The 19342-nt window shown below is 42.4% G+C and overlaps 1 protein-coding gene across 4 annotated transcripts in view; it reads left to right on the top strand.

Moving 5' to 3' along the window:
* SPAG6 (sperm associated antigen 6) overlaps positions 1 to 18009 on the top strand; it is a 51983-nt gene extending 33974 nt beyond the window's left edge. For 2 of the 4 annotated variants that reach the window (XM_039549371.1, XM_039549369.1), the window contains one exon: positions 12737 to 18009. In XM_039549371.1, coding sequence (XP_039405305.1) covers positions 12737 to 12818 — 82 coding nt within the window. In that variant the 3' untranslated portion in view covers positions 12819 to 18009. Of the gene's footprint in view, positions 1 to 180; positions 5072 to 12736 lie in introns of those variants that run through there. The other 2 variants (XM_039549372.1, XM_039549370.1) reach the window with 2 other exon arrangements.
* The last annotated feature ends 1333 nt before the right edge of the window (positions 18010 to 19342 follow it).

Genomic DNA, 19342 nt, shown 5'->3' with positions numbered 1-19342 from the left:
GATAATGTAAGTTGAAATGCAGGTTGTTAAAACATTGTAGGGGAGTAACTGTAGAATTCCTTGACCGGTGTTTAATGCTAGGATTTTTTTCCCGATCAGTAGAAATATGCATAGTGTTTCATTACTTTGCACAGAACATGCCTTGTAGTCTAACACACAAACAAAATGTTTCTCTTTCAGGTATTATTCCCCTGGATATTCTGAGATACTTCTGGAAAGGGTGGAAAAATACCAACCAGTTTTATAAACTTCAGTCTTTTATTAGAGCTGCATTTCACATTTATGCCTTTATGACTGTAATACAAATACAGCTGTTGAAAGCCTTGCTTGATTCTCAAATCTCCTTCTACTGTTTGAACTACTGAAAAAGCTCAGAAATTCCAGCAAGCTTTGTTTTGTTCTTTATAAACTTGTTTGTTGCTAAGTTTTTGTTCCCTTTTGTTTTTCTTTAGCATTACTACCAGATATTCCCACATTTATGAATGGAATTTCATGCAAGAGGGATGATTTATCACAGAAGCTTTTTTAGAATCAGTTCCTTTTCCTTCCACAAGAAAGATTTGTTATCTCATTGAAATTTTAGCCTTCTCAGTACTATTGCCATTTTCCCCTTTTGCCTTTGCATATTGTTTAAAGCTTCCCAAGCTTGATGAGGGTGGAAAAAGCTGGCCCCTGTGCTTTTTCTAATTATGGTGTTTTCTCTGCACTGAGGTATCTCCTACTGCTACCTTTGAGGAGGTAAAATGTTGTGATTTTACATCTCCAAACATGTTAGTAGCAGCTAAAGAAAGAAACAATCAGATCTGAAGATGATACAAGGGCTGAATTCTGCATGATATGATAGTGTGGTGATCCTGGCCTGGTAGATAGTAAATCTTCTGCAGAAGTCCTCCTAATTGAGGCAGGATTCGCTGTGGAGGAAAGGAGCAATATGCTGTTTGGCCTGTGCGTTGTTGTTCCACTTGAGAAGGACAGAGTGAAGTCAGAACTTTTGTGGAACACAAAGGGAAGGACTGCAGGAGTTTTGGTTCCATGGGGGTCAGCAGCACATTTGTGTGGCTGCAGGAACACTGTTAGCAAAGTTCTGAGCGCATTCAGAGGAAATCTGAGCACACTTAGGTCGCACTGATTGGAGTGATGGGACTAAGGTGGCTTTGGGACTTGTCCTTCAAGAACTGAAATACCTGAAGAGTTGAGTTGAAACACATTTGGAACTTAAGTCTTGAAGCTGCAGATTACATTGACATAGAGGTATGAGCTCTTTCCCATCTGTAGAACATCCTGAAACTATTTTTACCTTCTTGTGGAGAGTGAAAAGACTTTTACATTCTGCTTACTCCTCTGGTGTATCACACAGCAAACAACCCTCTAGTCTTCCCTAATATGTAACTGTCATTTACCATTTTTTGTTCTAACCATTTTTCATTTTCTCGTATGCAGCAGTTTGGGGTGTGTGGTTTTTTAAATTTCTTTCTTTTTTCCCCCGAAGACTATTAAACAATATTTCTGGAATGGGATATCAAAATACTGGAAGCCACAAGGAAAGACACTATTTGAAAACCTCCCCAGGAGAGAAACTTGTCTACTTTTTTAAACATAACTGAATGGGCTTTTAAAAGAAGGATAGTCTCATCTATTACTTATAAAGCAGGAGCAAAGACTGATTGCAGTTGGAAATTATTTAGAGTGGCTTTTCTTTGCCAAATTCTGAATTACTATTTTTTAAAAATTCTTTTCAGCATAGTTTTCAACAGTTCACAGAAACATTGGTGGGCTATCCTGTGTTAAAATTTATTTCTACAGAGGGCTGTGCTCCTGCTGTGAAGTATTTGGTGCTCTCAGACTCTGCTTTTCAGGAGGAGCAGGGGATGCACAGTACCTTACTGTATGGAGACTGAGACAGAAACTGTTGGTGTCATGAATGTTGGTATAGAATCCACACCAGCTGAGTTCTTTCCTTAGCTCACAGCTAAGTGAAAAGCCTTGGAACTGACTAGCTTCTACCAAATGCCTTTTTGGTTTTAGTGTTTATATTCTGAATGCTAGGACACTAGTGGAAAAACTTTGGGACTCTTAACAAGATTGTTGTTAAGAGTAATTTTCTCATGTGCATTACGGATATTTAAAAATCAAATCTTGTACAATCTCTGAAACAAAATGCAATGGAAGGGCTTTGAGACAGTCTCGAAGGATCTGAAGCCTCTGTTTTCCCTGACAGAGCAGAAGTGGTGCAGAGGGCTGTGTGCAGATGGGAGGCAGCAGAGACATGGAGCTGTGCGTCCCCATAGCTGCCTCGTGTGCTCGGGAGCACACCCACCCCACACAATGCTAATGTATATGTTTTGTGCAGGGAGAGCAAAGAGGCTTCAGTCCCCTGACAAATGTGCTCCTGCTGTGTCACACTGTGCTACACTGTAAGGATTCCACAGGGTTAAATTTCAATGCCTAAACAATTTGTTCACAGTCTTTTCACAGTCTTTTTCTGATTCCTGACAAAGGAAATGATTGCACAAGGCAAACCTTCAAAGCGATCTGATTGTGTAGAGTACAATCTAAATCAGACCTAGCATAAATACATCTTTACATCCACTGGGCAGCTCTGGCCTAGGCCAGTGGCTGTTTGGCCTCTTGTTGCAGGACTCTTGGACGATGCCACATCCCATTAAGCTGCGTCAGTGCAAAGTCCTCTCCCACGTAGTTTGAGACCCCCGCAGTTGTTCTTTGCTGGCAGGCTGCGTCCCTGCCTTGCACAAACACCTTGTGGCAGAAGGCTTCCCTGGAGGTACATGTCTGCACAAGACAGATCTGGCCCTTTACAGCAGAATTATTGCTAATTTGTGTTTTACTAATGTAACTATGGCAAGAGTTGCTTTTTTCCTGTAGTGTTTCACAAGGTGTTTCTGCAGTGTTTCTATTCCATCATCTCGTTTGGTTTAAGTCATCTTCTAAAACTATATTAATGTTTGTAATAGCTACTCTGGCAGGCTTCAAGTGTGTATCATTTGTCTCAATTTCATATAATAAAATGTAGATTTGCATTTTAATTCATTCAAATGCTGTTTTCATGCTAGTGTGTGACTGTGGTGCTAGAGAAGATGAACAACAGGCTCATTTTGCAGCTTGGGCCTTACACTGCCTTTGAATGTTTGTCTCGGTTTCCCACTCAATGGTGCCTACTTTGAAGCTTAGGACGTACAGGCATTTCAAGTAAGAGTCCCTCTCACAGAGGTGGCTTATTAAGACACACAAAGAAAATTAAGCCAGTGCTTTGGCAGAAATAAATGTAAGCCCTTAAATAATTTTGCCTGTTCCTTTGACTGCAGCATTGGGACTTTTCAACTCAAGTCTCTAAAGATCTTCTCTAAGGGCCCGAGCCATGATTTTTGTCTGCATTACTACAGTTATTATTACATCTACAGATGTAAACCAGAGCCTTGAAAGAACATGTGGATGTGTAGAACTTTTACCATATTTCATTCAGTGGATGGATTAACTGGCCTACAAAAGCTCCATTCTTTATCTGAATGACTGGAAACCTAGAGGATCTGAAAAGGGGAAATTCAAGGAGTTCAACTCTTGTGCATATAATATGTTCTGCATGTCCAGAGGGATTTACCAAGGCATTGCTTTGTCTCATCTGAAGTGATCAATCTGCTGGAGATCTGCATCTTAACAAACAAATGAACAAAATGTTGAAGGAGTTGAATGGAACTGGTAGAGGAAATGAATCTCATTTTGTGAAGTAAAGCATAAAGTTACTGCAATTAGGAAGTGGATGGAGTGTGAGTAGATCTTCAAGTGTTCTTGATTTGGTCTAGGGGGTTGTAAATTAGCTTGGCCGAAGGGGAGTTTTAGGCATGGAAAATGCCATGGGATGCATTCAACTTTGTTATAAATTGGAGTCCTCTGATTTCTGGGTATGTAGGTGTGGCAGACAATTGTCTCACTGTGTGAGGAATCTGTGAAAGCGTGCTTGCCTCAATCTCTTCCTTAATGGCTGCTTGGTTTCCAGTATCTTGGTTGTTGGAATTTTAGCTCTCCCTTTGTGACCAGGGGAGAAAGGAAGTATGGAGTAGGACTGGATTGCAAAGCCAGCGGTTCCACTTCTTGCACTAACATAGGATTGCTTTTATGGTCATAGATAATTATTACAGATCCCTATGATTCATCATCTTCATCTGTGAAGTATCTGTTCTACTCCTTTGTTAACTTACAGAAGTGCTGGGAAAATTAAATTCATATGAGACGGATGCAGCAGAACTTAAGTTCTTTATAGCTAATACCATATTCAGAAAGAAATATTGTTCAAGAACCTATAAAAAATTACCTAGGAAATCTTGGAGATGCTGATTTTAGAATTAGAGTTGAACTAAAAGTCAGTGGATTTTGCGAGTTTCCTCATCTGACACAATTTAAAGGGATTATGGAGAAAGAGAAAACTATTATATCTTGTGACTATACTAAAACTATTGATGTTATTTTTGTATAATACTTAACTGATAATATTGATGCTACTATGCCTTATTCTGCAGCCAGCGCTGTAATTTAGCCAGTGAAAATACTAATTACATTACTACTGCTGTAACTGCTGTACTGTATTTCTAGATACAGCACAAAAGACTGAGTTAGACAATATGTATAAGCAATACTAAGGCACACTTTGAGGATGAAAATGCCTTTAAATCAGGAAATGATTTTGTGCTGCCTTTCACGAGAAGTGACTCCTACTTGGGTTAAACACATTTCTTCTGTGTCCCCCCCACCTGGAGAGTGGATCACGAGGCTCTGAGTGCTCGGCGAGGTGCTGAGGGACTGGGAGCTGCTGTCCGTAGCAGAAACTGGTTGTGTTCACTCTCATGCATCAGCAAGCCATGGAGAGGAACAATGCAAGGGTACTAATGTCATCAGTTTAGCATATTTCCACGGAGATTTTGAAGGCTTGCTTTTTCTTCATAATTCTATGCTTGTTCCTGCTTCCAAATTGAGTTAAAGTATAGGTACCCAGATTAACATTAGGTGTTCTGTATTTTATTCCTTTCGTAACAAAAATTAAATTTCAAGAGGTGACAAAGGTGTGTTAGCGTATTTCTTTAAAACAAAGCTTTTAATTGCTTTTTTGTGTCAAAATTAGCAGCAAAACTCTTCATAATCTTGTGACAAGAACTGTGCCCTTTGCTCTCAAGGAAAGTTTTGTCTTGAGTGATGCAGACTGTTTTCCTATTTATAATTAGGTCTGATGCCCTCTGTACATGTTCACCTTTCAATATTAGGTCAGTGCTAAAGCCATTATCAACCTAAAAGGTTGGATTACTACCAGGATCCAGCCTTTGTTGCCCCACAGTGCTATAAATTATATTACAATCTATTGTTTAAAATTAATAATATGCAACATAGAGGTCTGATGGAATCATGTTAATGAGAACACTGAAGCTTCATTGACTTGCAATATCATTAGAGCTCTGAGACAGGTTTATAGCCTTGTGCAAAGTATATTTCTGTTGGTTTAGACACAGTATTTATTTGGTCACACCCAGCCAAATGTTTCCTTACTAAATTAAAATAAATGCTGGTTAGTTCAATGAACTACAAAGATGTATAGTGTAATTTCAGGTTCTCAAGTCACAGAAAATAAGCCCCAACAATGGAAATCAGCAGAGAATCAAAAATGATGGATACACTAGAGTGAATATGAACAAAGAGGGAAGGGAGTTCACTGGGTTGGGTGCAGTTAATATTTTGTGACTCAAGTAATGTATAAAATTTGGAAAGAACAGCTCCCATTTGTAATCTGCCCTGGTCTTTATATAACCCCTCCCTGTATACACATATGTACACACTCACAAGCATAGTCAACCAAAATGTAATCAAAATTATTTCTGTCTGCTTTCACAAGACTTGCCTCTGTAAAGTATCTGTAGGGGCTGGTGGAGAGCAGGTCAGGGGCAGCTCCTCTGCTCACTAATGCCAGATTTTTGGTACTAATTTCCATCAAGGCCAGCGGCACACATCTGATTTCCATTGCAGTGAGAATCGGGCACTAGATCTGCATCACCTGTGCTCTGAACAGCTCTGCTTTTTGCTGGAAACAAAGCAGAAGCAAGAAAATACTTCCCTCCTTTCTTCTCCAAGAGTGCTTCAAATGAGGGAATGGTGAGAAAATCTTTTCTAGGCTTGGGGAGTGGCTCATGCTCTGTGTTGGAAACATAATCTGCAGCCATGCAGAGCATGAGATAGAAAGGGAGGTTTGAAGAATCAGTAATGTGCTGGTGTTGCAGCTCTTACCTGCTTTGGGAAGTGGCTATTAAGGAAGCTTCAAGTTTCCCATCTTTTTTCATGGGTAAACACCTCCTTGCTGTAGCTGTCCCTGAGTTTGGTCATGGGGCTCTGCCTCCTGCTCTGGGGACAGGCGACTGCATCAGTGGCACTGTGGCAGTGCTCATGCCAGCCAAGTATTGGATCGTGATTCCTAAAGACATTTTTATTTTATGGAAATGGAAAGGAGGATAATTTAAGCGATTTTTAAGCAGTTTAACAATATGAAACTTCCTTGCTTTCAGTCACTCCAGAGCAAATCCTAGACCAGCTTATCTATGAAGGCTACAAGGTCATCGAGCACACAAGAAACAGGGAAATTTGGCAGTGGAAGGCTGAAGAGGGTTCAAGGGTAGTGGGCCTTGTGCCTGTGCTGCTTGTATGCTGTCACAGCCAGAGCAGGGTAACTGAAATCTGCCCTTAATTTGCATGGATTAAGACCCCACCCTGCCTTAGAAAAGACAGAGTATATCCATACCCAGAGCATTTGTCTACAGGGCAGAGAGATTACAAGTTCTTCTCCCTGCCTCCATCCCATGTCCACTTGGCATCAGTGCACCAACATTACCTGGCTGGCTCTGGCACAGTGAGGACTTCCACCTCCTCAGGATGTCCCAGGGGTGACATTCATAATGCTTTGAAGTTGAAAACTGCTATGAGTGCTAAGTGTTGTTACTGTTCACCAGTGCCATCAATGTATAGGTGACCATAACTCATTTTCCTCTGATAATTCCCTTGGTTAAACTGAAGAAAATGAGCTGCTTTGATGACTATGTTTTAAGAAGCTGCCATTTCAGAAGCTACAGCTATGCCTGTGATATATCATCCTGACTGACAGCAAGAGCAGAATCTTGGCTTTCCCTCTGAGGTGTGGAGCTCCAGAGCTCCAGTTTGGACCATCTCCCCTTATTTTTGTATTTTTTTTAATATCATGCCTGACCTACTAGTAAAAAAATCTGTTAAAATTTTTGCCAAGGACTCAAATTATCATGAGCTCATGAATCACTACTTTAGGCCTAGCCCTTCCTCTCCTAAGTGTTTTTTAAAATACGGATTTGTGTTTATTCTAATGTAGTCGTGCAATGCAAATGTTTGGTAAAATTGCCATTTAATTTACAATAGAAGAGTGCTTTAGCAGCTGTTTTATAGCAGTTTAACTACTCTGACCTAAATGACTGTTCTTAAGAGATTGAAAAGTAATTGAAAATGTAAAGTCTAGGACCATCCTTTTTTTTTTTTTAAACATCTTTCACATGGCTTATAAACAATTTGAATTCCTCTGCAGAATTCAGATCAGAGAGGAAAGAATGTCAGTTTACTGGGAATTGTTCTCTGACCACCTGAGAAAAATGAGGTTTTCATCCTCTTGAACATCATCTGGAGTTATAATAAAACATGCTCTCAGCTGGATTCCTTCTGTGTGAAAACAGACAGAGCTACATCATTGCACACCTAAAGGAAGGGCACAAAACTACAAAAGCAATCTAAAATCTGGATTTTTTCCTTCTTCTTTGAGGCCACAAGTAATTTTCTGTAATCTCAATGAATATTATTTGAATCTTGAAAGAAGGATATACATCTCCCTTCCCCTCAGTGTGAGCAGTCCAAATGAACAGAGCTAGACATCTTTCATACAGAGTTAAGTCACCTCTCAGGATCATAGTGTGAAAACCCCTAAGCAATAACTATTGAAGGAACTGCAAAAATCCACAAAACTAAAAGGTAATTCATGAAAATCCACAAGTAAATTAATAAAACTTCAGCTGAATGTTCATTCCAATCTGTAGCAGATGAATGAAATGTGGTGCTAGTGGTGTTGGAATCCTGTGGTGATAGACACATGAAGAATAGATAAAAGATGGTTGTTAGTCAGCTAATGGTGCAGACAGGCCATCCTACTTGTCTGGGGAGCTGGTCCTGAAAACCCTGAGCCAGGCAAAAGCTTTTGTTGATCTGAGGGTGGCTGTGTACTGGCAGAAGGTTCCAGGCTGGGGCATATGGGAGTCAGATGACAATGGTGCAGCTCCCATTATGTACTCTGGACTGGTGGGCTGGTTAGATGACAAAACTCTGCAACTTCACACAAGTGCGGTGTAATTCGAAGCTGTTCTGCAGGGAAACCATAGGCAGCAAGTACAATTTCTAAGCCTGATATAAATTCCATCCTGTTTAACTGCCACCAGTTCTACTGCTGCAGATGAGCAAACCAAGTGAAAGAACAAAGCAATGGAGAGAATTGATCTGGCTTCATACGGCAGTTGAAAAACTTTCCATTAGAAGAGCATCTGCCATAGCCCCAAAAACACAGAACTCAGGTCTTTGCTGTCGTCTGTTGCCATATTGCTGTGCCCTAAGTGGGCAGCTGGTCCATTTGCTTCCTTCCCTTTCTCCTACTGAGCAAAATAGTGGTTCAGTCACTGTCTTCTGGATTACCTTACCTCTTCTCTGTCTCTTCCCCCCCCCCTTTCATTTCTTTAACTGAAATTCACTGATGCACATATCTCCTACATGATTTTTTTCTGTGGAACAAATGCAGGAATCTCTACTTTAGCCCCTTCCAATGTTTTTCCAGTCCTCACATACTCCCTCTGTTCCTTGATTCCAAGTCATGATGCACTTAAATAATTTGTCCCCTGTTTTTATTAGGCTAATTACTCTTCACATCTCCTTCAGCCCCTCTGAATTACCACTCCACACACTGCTTGTCATATTTCACACTCCTTTTGTTTGACTTTGCTTTATCCAAGGCTAGTTACTGAGTGTTGGCAGAATTGTTACAGCATCTCACAAACAGCTGTTTTTTGCTGTGACAATAGGCTGATGTATGCTCCAGAGCGAACACACAACCTGCATATTAAATACTTACAGTGTCATGATAAGCACAACCAAGTTTTCAAATACTTAAAAAAAAATTAAGATGGTGATTCAAAATAGGAAATAATTGAAAAGAAACATTCCCAAACTGAGGAGCAGGCATGCTTGAGACACACAGTATCAGCTGTCAGGCAAATCTCAAATAAGATCTCTTGCAGTAAAAGACTTTGAGAGAAAAACACCATGGGCCCCATGATGTCCTATGCATAGGCAATGCAGTGTGTGGATGCCTGCAGTTTCTGCTGGGTTGTATCTGAGTAAAGGAATCATGGAGCAAATGCTGCTCTACTTACCCAGCAAGAGAGGATGCTCCTATTTTACGGAATTGATTTATTTATTCAAATAAACTTTTATCATACAACTACGTCACAATCACACTGAGAGGATATTTTAATGACTGCTTTGGTTAAAGCTGTGTGGATTACACTGCTGCTTTCATCTTTCCCTCTCCTCTCTGTATCTTTCTTCCACCTTTCCATTACTTTTCCCCATTAATGTTCGATGCACGCTCTGAGGTATGTCTGTCGGTGGGTATTACTTTCACCAGCCTTTCCCTGCAGTAGTGTGTCTATAAATGGCAGACAGCATCATTCCTAATTACATGTTGCCCCCAGATGCTCCAAGGGTGATGCTGATGGATTGCTGTGTGGGTGGTGTTGAAGGGGCTGGGGGAGGGGAGCTGGGATGCAGCTCCTCTAAGTGGTAGCAGAGGTCTCTCTTCGGTCTGGGCTCATCAGTCCTCCCTCGGTAAAGTGAGCTCAAGTATCTCTGAGATCATGGAACTGGGCATTGGAAAAATGGGACGCAATGCAGGAAAGGCTTCAGAGTACAGCCCAAACAACGGGGGAAGCGGGAGGAGCTGGGAGGCACAGGGAATTCATCCGTTACCTGTCCGTGCAGGAGGCACACAGCACGGAGGGCTGACAGGGTTCACATGCTGCTACATCTTGCTTCCCTGATCTCGCTTTCTCAGCCCCGGTTCCGCGCCGGGCGCGGGGCTCAGCGCGCAGCCGGAGCGCGGCGGGGGCTCGGCTCCTTTCCTTAGAGGTGTTTCGGACAGGGACCTGCTGCGTGGGGTCAGAGATCCCTGGCGTGGTAGAAGGCAGACTGGGCTTTGGAGCTGAATCAGGCCGAGTTTGGCTGCCAAAAGTGTGGCTACGGAACTGGTTGAGCCACTCCTACCAACTCCGCGGCCGGGCTGTGGAGGAACAGGCAGAGCCCCGGCAGCCTCTACCCACGAAAAGCACCCCCGTTCCCCCGCCCAGGGACTGGCATTCCTGCACCGGGAGGCTGAAGAGGAAAAATGGGATGGTGAGTGATCCTGGACCTTAAAAGGATGCTCATCAAACCCCAGAGAAATCCACAGAACGATGAAGAGCTGAAGGACGGCATCTCCAGTCAAGTGTTTGTCGGTTTTGAACGGACCTTTACTCCGCAATGTCTGATATTGGGGAAGGAGGAAGTGAGAGAATGCACGTGTGCAAAAGCACATCTGCAGGATCTGATTCCTTCTCTTTTTAACTGTTTTGTGGTCCGTGAAGGGGTTTATATTTAGCGTGCCTGGCAGGTCAGCCTGCCAGCTGGGCAGCTACTAGGAGGACGTGGATGGAATAGGCAGTACTTTGGGGACTGAAGCAATTGGTCTCCATGGGTTTTTACATCTCAGGCTTAGTGCCAGGCTGGGAATTTGCTCCATCACAGTGTGCACTGAAACTGGGAAGTGTCTTGGGATGGTGTGCTGGAGCACAATCAAGAATGTAAGGCATGAACCGCTGCATCAGATCAGTGGTCCATCCAGCCCTGAGTCTGACAGTGCTGCCTACAGAGAACAGGTGAGCCTGTCCTCTCTGCATTCCCCCAGCATCCCCAGTGGTTGGGTTTGGATGTTAGAACTCATCACTGCCTAACTCTTCTAGTGTCTGCTTATAGAGCCATTGCCAACTCACTCAATTTTATGAAGTCCTTCTAGAGCTACTTGCCTGAAAGACCTTTGTGACATACAAGCTGTTGTTGTACACTCCCCTGTTCGGGTATTCACTGAAAATGTTGAGTAAAGCCAGTCCTGCCATAAATCCCAAAATGTGGAGATCTTGCTGATGCCTGTTTTCCACCCTGAAAAGTGGCTGTTAGGCCTTATCTTTTGCTTCATGTCCTGCCTCCAATTTTTTATCGGTAGAGTCTTCCCATCATGTGGTGAGTTAGTTTCTCTGATAAGCTTTGGTATAGAACCTGATCAAAAGTTTTTTCAAAACTGGACAGTTCTGTGTCTGCTGCACCCACTCTCTGTCTTTTCTGGTGCACTGTGAGGGCTGTGGTGGGTTGGTGGGGCAGGGTTTCTCTCTGCAGAAGCCACACTGCTTTGTTCCCAACAGATCATGTTTATCCTTGTCTACTTTAATTTTTTAGACCCTCCTGCCATTAGTAAGGATGGATGGCAAACTTCCTGGTCTGCAATTCCCAGGGCCCCTTCTGAAGTCCTTTTTGTGGCTGTGAGTTGCAATGGCAGGCTGCCAGCCCACTGACAGCCTGGGCTACCCTCCCCATCCTGTGCAGCCTGAGACCGAGGGGTGTGGATGAATGGTAGTCAGGGACAAAGTGGAGCTTTTCTCAGGAGTGGAAACCACTATCCAGGGAAGTGTCAATAACTCATTTATTTTAAGTTCAAAACACAGTTGCTCAACTTCTGAAGGGAGTACTTAGGTGCCAGTTATTTTTCCTGCTCTTCCCTCCAGAGGGACAAGGTATTTTACATGGCTACTCATACAGTGGTCAGCAAAATACAAAGATGAGTAGAGATTAGGTGGTAATACAACTTCTGTCATGGGTCTCATACCTGCTATTGATATATAATTGGTACTTGGTGGGATATTCCCTACAGTGTGATGGAAATATCTGCATTGGCAATGTATTGGAGTGAAGGGGGAAGAGAGAGACTATACTCTCAAATCATACAGATCAGGATTTAACCAAAGGCATGAGCACAAAACTGAATAACATAGTTAGTACAGACCCTTTGGGCTACAGAAACACTGCAATGAAAAGTTTTTGGCTTGGCTATTAATGGAGGTGTCTTACGTGACACCTGATGAGGGACAAATGCTGCTATGAAGCCTCTGAGAGGATCCAGCTTGTGAAAGAAACTGTAAGGCAGCAAAAAATTTTCTTGTGCCTGCTCACAGGCAATGCAGTGTTGCCGGTAATGCTCTTTACTGATCATCACCAAAACAGGAAAAAATGAAAACACAAAAGCAAAAAAGAAACAGCAAACAGTAAATAAAAACACAGGAGGCAGCAGTAAAACGTCAATTTTTTGTTGTCCTCGATGCAACTGCCAAGGAGCTTTGTTCTGGGAAGAGAAAGTGCCACAGCACAATGGGAATGCTTGCATTGGATGGGTTGTCATATCTGTCATCATTATAAACATGGACAGATGATGATCTCTCCATTCTGTTTCTAGTTTTTCTTAGTCTCCAGAGATGCTCATCCAGCTGTTTTCACCAGAAAATTTATTCAGCTAATTTGTCCACTTTTCTTTCTTGTTTTCTTACAGTGCTTCTTTCCTCCATCAAGCTGGTAACATCTTCTCTGTGCTCACTGCTTCTTTAAGCCCTTCCTGTTCCTGGAGATGCTGACTACTTTCTGGTGCCTGGAGGTGTGTTAGTCTTCCTCCTTCACTGCTTTTTCTGCACAACGTGGCATCCCATGCTGCTTGAGGAGGGGGCAAGGTGGGGGAAGAGAAACAGGCAGTGGCTGGGGCTCTTTAAGTGGGTCACTTCTCACTGATACAGGCTCCTTCCTCTCCTCTTACACACTCATCCCTTGGGTACTGACCCCATGTTTATTTTCTAGCCTGCAGCAGCAGTGTGTCTAAACCCAGGCAGATGACAGCATAGCTTGAGAGTTCAACTACTGCTGTAAGATTCTGGAGACAAGCAGGTTTCACAAGGCTACAGCTTGAGGGAAAGTATTTCTAGAAGCCAGTTCCTCTCCAGAGTTTCCAGAGAAGATGTGTATGATCACTGATATTTTCCAGTCTTGGTTTTTGGTAACTGAGTTGAAGAAAGGTACTCTAAGTACTTTTCTTCTTTTTTTCCCCAAATGATAACTAGGATATAACAATCCTTCCTAATTATGTAGCTCTCCTCACCCTGAGCTTGTCACAGCCTGTGTCTGAGGAGGACCACTTCAAATGAGATTTATGTGCATTTGGTATAATTTGAAACAGACTGAAACTTAATGTCAGGGCATTTCATGACAAAATTATGATGGAAGTCATCTGGGGACCTGCATCGGCAGCACACAGCCCTTCTCACTGGAGCTGTTCCTACCTGCTTACCACAGCCTGCAAAACAAACAGCCCCGCGTGCAATCGCAGTGCAGGGAAAATGCCGCGGTGATGGATGATGTCCAGGTGTGACCTTTCACCTGTCACGGTAGCCAAAATCTTTGTCGGAAGAGCGCAAGATGGAAAATTATGGGATAATAAAATTTAAAAAGATCAGTCAGGTGTAGAATTCTGTTGTTAAAAGAAGTATTAACTATTTTTGAAATACCCAGTCATCTGACAGGCCAGGCCACACCTGAAAGGACGACTGGTAAAGCCCCAGTTGGCTGAAGCAATTCAATCCAAAGGGCAGCTGGCTGATGGCAGGGGCAGAGCGTATCGTCAGTGAGCTGCTACAACGGATGCAAGAAACTGAGCACACAGTCTATTATCAAATGCATGGTGGAAATTTGACATTTCAGCAATGTAATGTGCTTGTTTTTCCGGCAGAATGAGACTAATATGCTCCTTTTCCATGCAGCGTCATTCACATCTGAGCAAAATAAATGGGGAAGAAGACAATTTTGGTATCTATTCTAGGCATTGCTAATTTTAGTGCCACCAAGAAGAGGGATTTTTTTCCCCCTCTTTTTTCCTTTTTTTTAAAAGAAAGTACAATAAAGCACATGAATCTTAGAATAAAAATAATTTTGAAGGGCAACATATCTGCTGGTTCTTTGATACTGGCACCTTGATAGCTGCAGTACATCCGTTATGTTGTCTGGAATGAAAACCAGCTGTCAAACTCTGACACAGTGGAGTTATGAAATCTTTCCCGCTTCTCTGAACCCCCAAAGCAAACCAGTGTTTGTGTAGCTGAAATAAATTGAGAATCACCATGAATGAAACCTTCTTAATTCAGTGCCATCAATACAAAAGATTGCATCTCTAGTCTGTGTGCAAGAGGTTTTGAATCCTAATTTTTGAATCAGTCACCTGTCTCCCTTTTGCAGCTCCTCCTTCTACCACTGTGGTAGTACATAAAGAAAGAGATTTGCGTATCGAAGGAAAACGGTGGAGAAAGGCTTGTGCTTGGCCTAGCTTCTTTGAAATGCATGCAGACATATTTATTTCCCCTATGATACAGCTCCTATTATGTGCTTTGCATCTTTAAATGTGTGAAGCATCATGCCTGCCTGGCAGGACCCTGAGATTCAAGTCAGAAGAGAGACAGGCTTTGTTTTCTCTCTCATGGAGATTTTGCTTTTGGTCTTCTGTTACCATTATGTCGGCTTGTTGAGAGAGTTAGTAAAAAACCCTATAATGTTTTCCCAGTTTCTTTACATTTTCTGTGCACAAAGAGCAAAATGCACATTTTCCCCCTGCACAGGGATATGCTGCAAAAAGAAAATGTACAAAACCTCAGTGCTAGAAGCAGTGTCTCCTATGCTGCAGAGCCTTCTCGCAGCAGACAGGCAGGCTGCACGCTTGCATTGGAAACTGCAAAACAAAGAAAATAAACTCACAGGCAGACATTCTGGAGTGCCTAAGGACTGTTTCTGTTCCTATCAGCCTGCTCCCAGCCAGGACAATAAAGAAGACATGCTGCTGCTGGAGGCCCCATACATGCCACTGCATTTTGCAGATGAGGCATTTGTCATCGCAGTTTCAGATTCTTTCTTTTTTCTAACTGGTTCATCGATATTGTAGAGTACAAGAAAGCAAGAATACTATGGAAGTAAATCTTCACCTGTGGTAGATTACTAGTTAAACTGGTTAAGCACTGATCTGATTTTGTAAGTTCCACATGAGCAACTGAAGGGGTTGCAGTCAGCAGGGAGCGAGGCTTGGCTGCATCCGGTGGGGGTAGCTTTCCTGCAGGGTGAGAAGTTTGAGCCCTGAGTTTTTCAGGAAAAAGTTTCCTTCTCCCCACTCCTATATGGGCTTCTGAAGCTGCATGGTGGCTGTTTCCTGAGAGGAGGTGAGTCTAAAGCAAGCCAAAGTGTGTGAAGCCACATTAGCATTAGGGTTTGTTTGTATGGTCAGAGGCTTAACCATGCTGTCAGTCCTGATGAGTTCATGAAGAAGTTATGGCAATTTGTGGGGAGGCCTCCAGGCTTTCACATGAGGTGTGGACTGACTGTGGTTGGAGCTGCATTCTTTTTTCCCCCTGTAAAAGTGACCTCCTTGGAAAATAAACCCTGGGACTTATGTCAGAGGAGTAGTCTGCATGCAATGAATAGTGACAGAGCTGCAGTGTGTGTAGCTGTGTGTGCACATGGAATAGAAGTGCTCATACCAACATCCTCCCTCAAGAATCCTGTTGTGGGAGGACAGTTATAAATAACTCTTTGGCCACTATAATTGTTCTGCCGGTACAGGCTGCCAGAGAAATACCTTGACTCAGCACATGCCTGAACAAGGTCCTCTCCCAGGCAGCACCTCCCACCGTACAGACGTCCCTGCAAAGTCGTGTGGGTGCCTGGTGGGGCAGCGAGCCCCATCTGGCTGCTGCTGCAAGCTGCCATAAGCCAGTGCTGAATCAAATTAATGTTTGTAAAACATACTGAAGACCAAAAAAAAGCACTGCTTAAGCACTAGTTAATATTATTTCAGTGCCCCCAGTTACAATTCTGTTGTTGCAAGAACGGCAGGTGCCTTTCGCCACAGTGGTACTCTGGCTGTTCCCTGTGGAGAAATGGACGTTCTTCTCCCACTCTCACAGAGCCACACTAGTCTTCACTGAGCCACATAAGATGGCCTGGCCTCTTCACTGACAAGAGGAACAAAATTGTCCCTCGTGCTACTGTTCTTAACATCTACTGCTGCAATGATTTTTATGCCTCTTCTGGCTGCCACAGTCTCACCAAAGAAAACTCCCTGGCCGTGTACCAGCTAGGAGGCTACAGCTGAATTTTTTTGCTGTTGTTCCTGAAACGATGAGAATTCTTTTTGATGATTACATGGGACACTCTTTCTCTTATTTTAAAAATTGCTCTCAAATTTGTAATTAGGAAGTTGTCATTGGTCTTTTTTTCAAAGCAGGTTCTACATGGAGTAAAGAACCTAGAGATGTGATTTTTTTTTTAATCACTTGGAGTACCAAAATGGCTATAAATGAATCCAAATGTAATTTTCTTGGGAAAATAATTCCTCTGTTATACAGGCCCTTTTTGCTATATATTTCAGGGCCTGTTTTACTGGTGTAATTTAAAATTTTTCAGAAAAAATCCCTGCCTTTTTTGTTCATGCAAATAACGATTCTGGATTTTTTATTCTCCGAATCCTGTCTCTGAGACTGCTTTTTTATTAATGTCTACAAGTAATTGCAAAAGACTTATTATCTTCAGACTATCACTCTAACTTTCCAAGAACCTATTTGAACGTACACAGCGTGTTCCCTTAACTGCATGGCTCAGTTTAAACCACTACAATTACTTGGAGGTACATAGGTCTGCTAGTGTGTTACTCTTACATTGCTGTATCTCTTTCCTGAAATGGTGATGCATCATACCTTAATGTGAGTAAAACTGCATGTACAGTAAATGTTTTACCAGTATAACTACTTTAGTAAAATAAAATTATACCCTGTCTAATTATAATGAAAAAAACCCAGAGTGTTGACCAAGACTCACTTGTTAGTTCTTTATTACAGTACATTTCCAGCTGCAACAGAATTTAAATATCATATTTTCTCTTGTGTGTTATTTTAATTTTTTTCCATAATGTCATGGATTTTTTATTTCTAAATGCAATTACACCATCAGTTACAATGGGAACATTTTTATCTTTGCCCTGTGTCCCATAGAGACAAACCTTGAGAAGTCAAACAGTAAGCTTTCAAAAATGAGCTTATCTGTGAGGTTAAACAAGGTGTGGCAACCCTGACATGGGGCTCCTGCCTCAAGAAAATATAATTTTTCCAGCCCCTTGAAGTAATCCTCATTCTGTAATGTGAAAATAGTTTTATAAATGTGTATTTATGTATTTTTAGCACTGTCATATACTGTGTTTTCAATGGAGATGTTATATTTAGAAGTTTCTCAAAATGTGGAGCATGTGTTAAGTTTCTTTTGCATAATCCATCAAGACTAATTTGATTCGAGACCGGTGCCTTTTTTTTCCCCCCATCTGTTTGGAAAAGTGCAGTTGTAGAGACATCAGTCATGTAACACTTTCTGTAAAACAGCTTTACTGACAGTTGGGAGTTGTCAGTAACCATGTGGATTTCAAGCTCTCAGTCTGGCTACGATGAGGAAAACCCTCCGACACATCATTTCCACAGAGCCACAGAATTTAAGGCTGGAAAGACCCAGAGTCCTCATCTAGATGACCTCCCGCCTAGCCTACCCAGAGATAAGTCATGTTTCAAGCCTAATAGCTGCAGAAACCACCAGGTTTTGGGACAAACATACACTCAATTTAATAGCATTTGCTCACCAATCACCATTAATTTATTTCAATAGTTAATTACAGTTATTTATTTCATATATATGTTGTGGACATAACTGTGGCTTGTCTCCTGTTTCAGCTGGTCTAGCTTCGACTTCCAGCTTTTGGGAAGCTTTAAGAGATGCTGAGTCTGTGTTCCTTGTCTAAATATGTAGAGACCAAACTGTGTTGGGTGAGGGTAGAACAGACAGATGGCTCAGGAAAGCAAATTCCTGGAAGCGGGAAAGGAGTTCTGCAGGGGTAAAACCATATCCCTGCAGCCCTTGCCCACAATCCACTGAGTTTCCTACCCAGTGCTGGGGCAGAGGCAGGAGCAAGGGCTTGGAGGGCTTGGCACAGGCTTGGTGGGCTGGACGTGGGCTTGTAGAGCTCTGCCTTTGTGTAGGAGATGGAGGAAAACACATCAAAGTGCCCATAAAAGCTCTTTTCTTTCCAACTAAGAAGAAGCAAAACTCAGTTTTGCCCCCATGTTGTTGAGAAATGTGGGATTGTCTCTTCAGACCAGTGCAGCAATCTCCACTGTGTTCACCTTTGGGAAGATACCATCCTGAAATGTTTCCAACTCGTACTGTAAGATGTTTTGTACCCTCTAGGACTCACTCCTGTTCGTTTGTTTCCCACTCAGGAGGTGGCCAGCAGAACAGCCCATGAAGGTCAGTGTCAGAGGTGACATAATTTACTGCAGCATAATTGGCCTATATTCAAGTCCTTTCCCTCACCTCTGCTCCTCAGCATGGGCTCTCTTCTGCTGTGAGTCTTTCATCATTCTATGTGTCTGAGCTTGCTTTTGGCTGCACTGGAAAGCTTATGGTTCCAGTGTGCCCCTGCAAATGATCAAGTTGACTCTTTGGGTTACAGTCTTTCCTCCTTGTTGCATACTGCTGCCCTGATTTTGGAGTTTTTAAAAATGTTACTCAGGAATCACTGTATCACATATTTTGTGAAAAATATGAAATGGTGTTACCTTCTTGCAAGTTGGAAATGAATCCACTTAATCTTATTTAGAATCATATTGTCTATCATTTCATACCTTTATCATTTTGTTTAATTACTTCTAGAATCAAGGAGTTCATCTAGGTCAACATCCTGCTTGAAATGGGACTGTGACCAACAGTGGATGAGGTCAGCAACACTACAGCTAAATCTTGAAACACCTTCGGAGAAGAAGTTCCACAGCCCCTCTGGGCAATCTGTTTCAGGGTTACCCTGCCCTCCCAGTGAACATGTCCTGTCCAGACCTCAGCATATGTCCACTCCTACAGCCTTTAGCACTAAGAAGACAAGTTTGACTCTTTTCTATATAGCCACCCTGTTCCAGCAGCCCTTAGCCTTCCCTTGATCAGATTAAACAGGCTCAGCTCCCTCAGCCCCTCTGATGTTGCTCCAGGCCTCTGATGACCTCAGCAGCACTTTACTGGACCCTTTCCAAATTGACACATT

This window comes from Corvus cornix, chromosome 2 (genome assembly GCF_000738735.6).
Source record: "Corvus cornix cornix isolate S_Up_H32 chromosome 2, ASM73873v5, whole genome shotgun sequence".
NCBI lineage: Eukaryota > Metazoa > Chordata > Aves > Passeriformes > Corvidae > Corvus > Corvus cornix.
The sequence above is the reverse complement of the archived record's forward strand: the minus strand, read 5'-3'. Positions and strand labels throughout refer to the sequence as shown.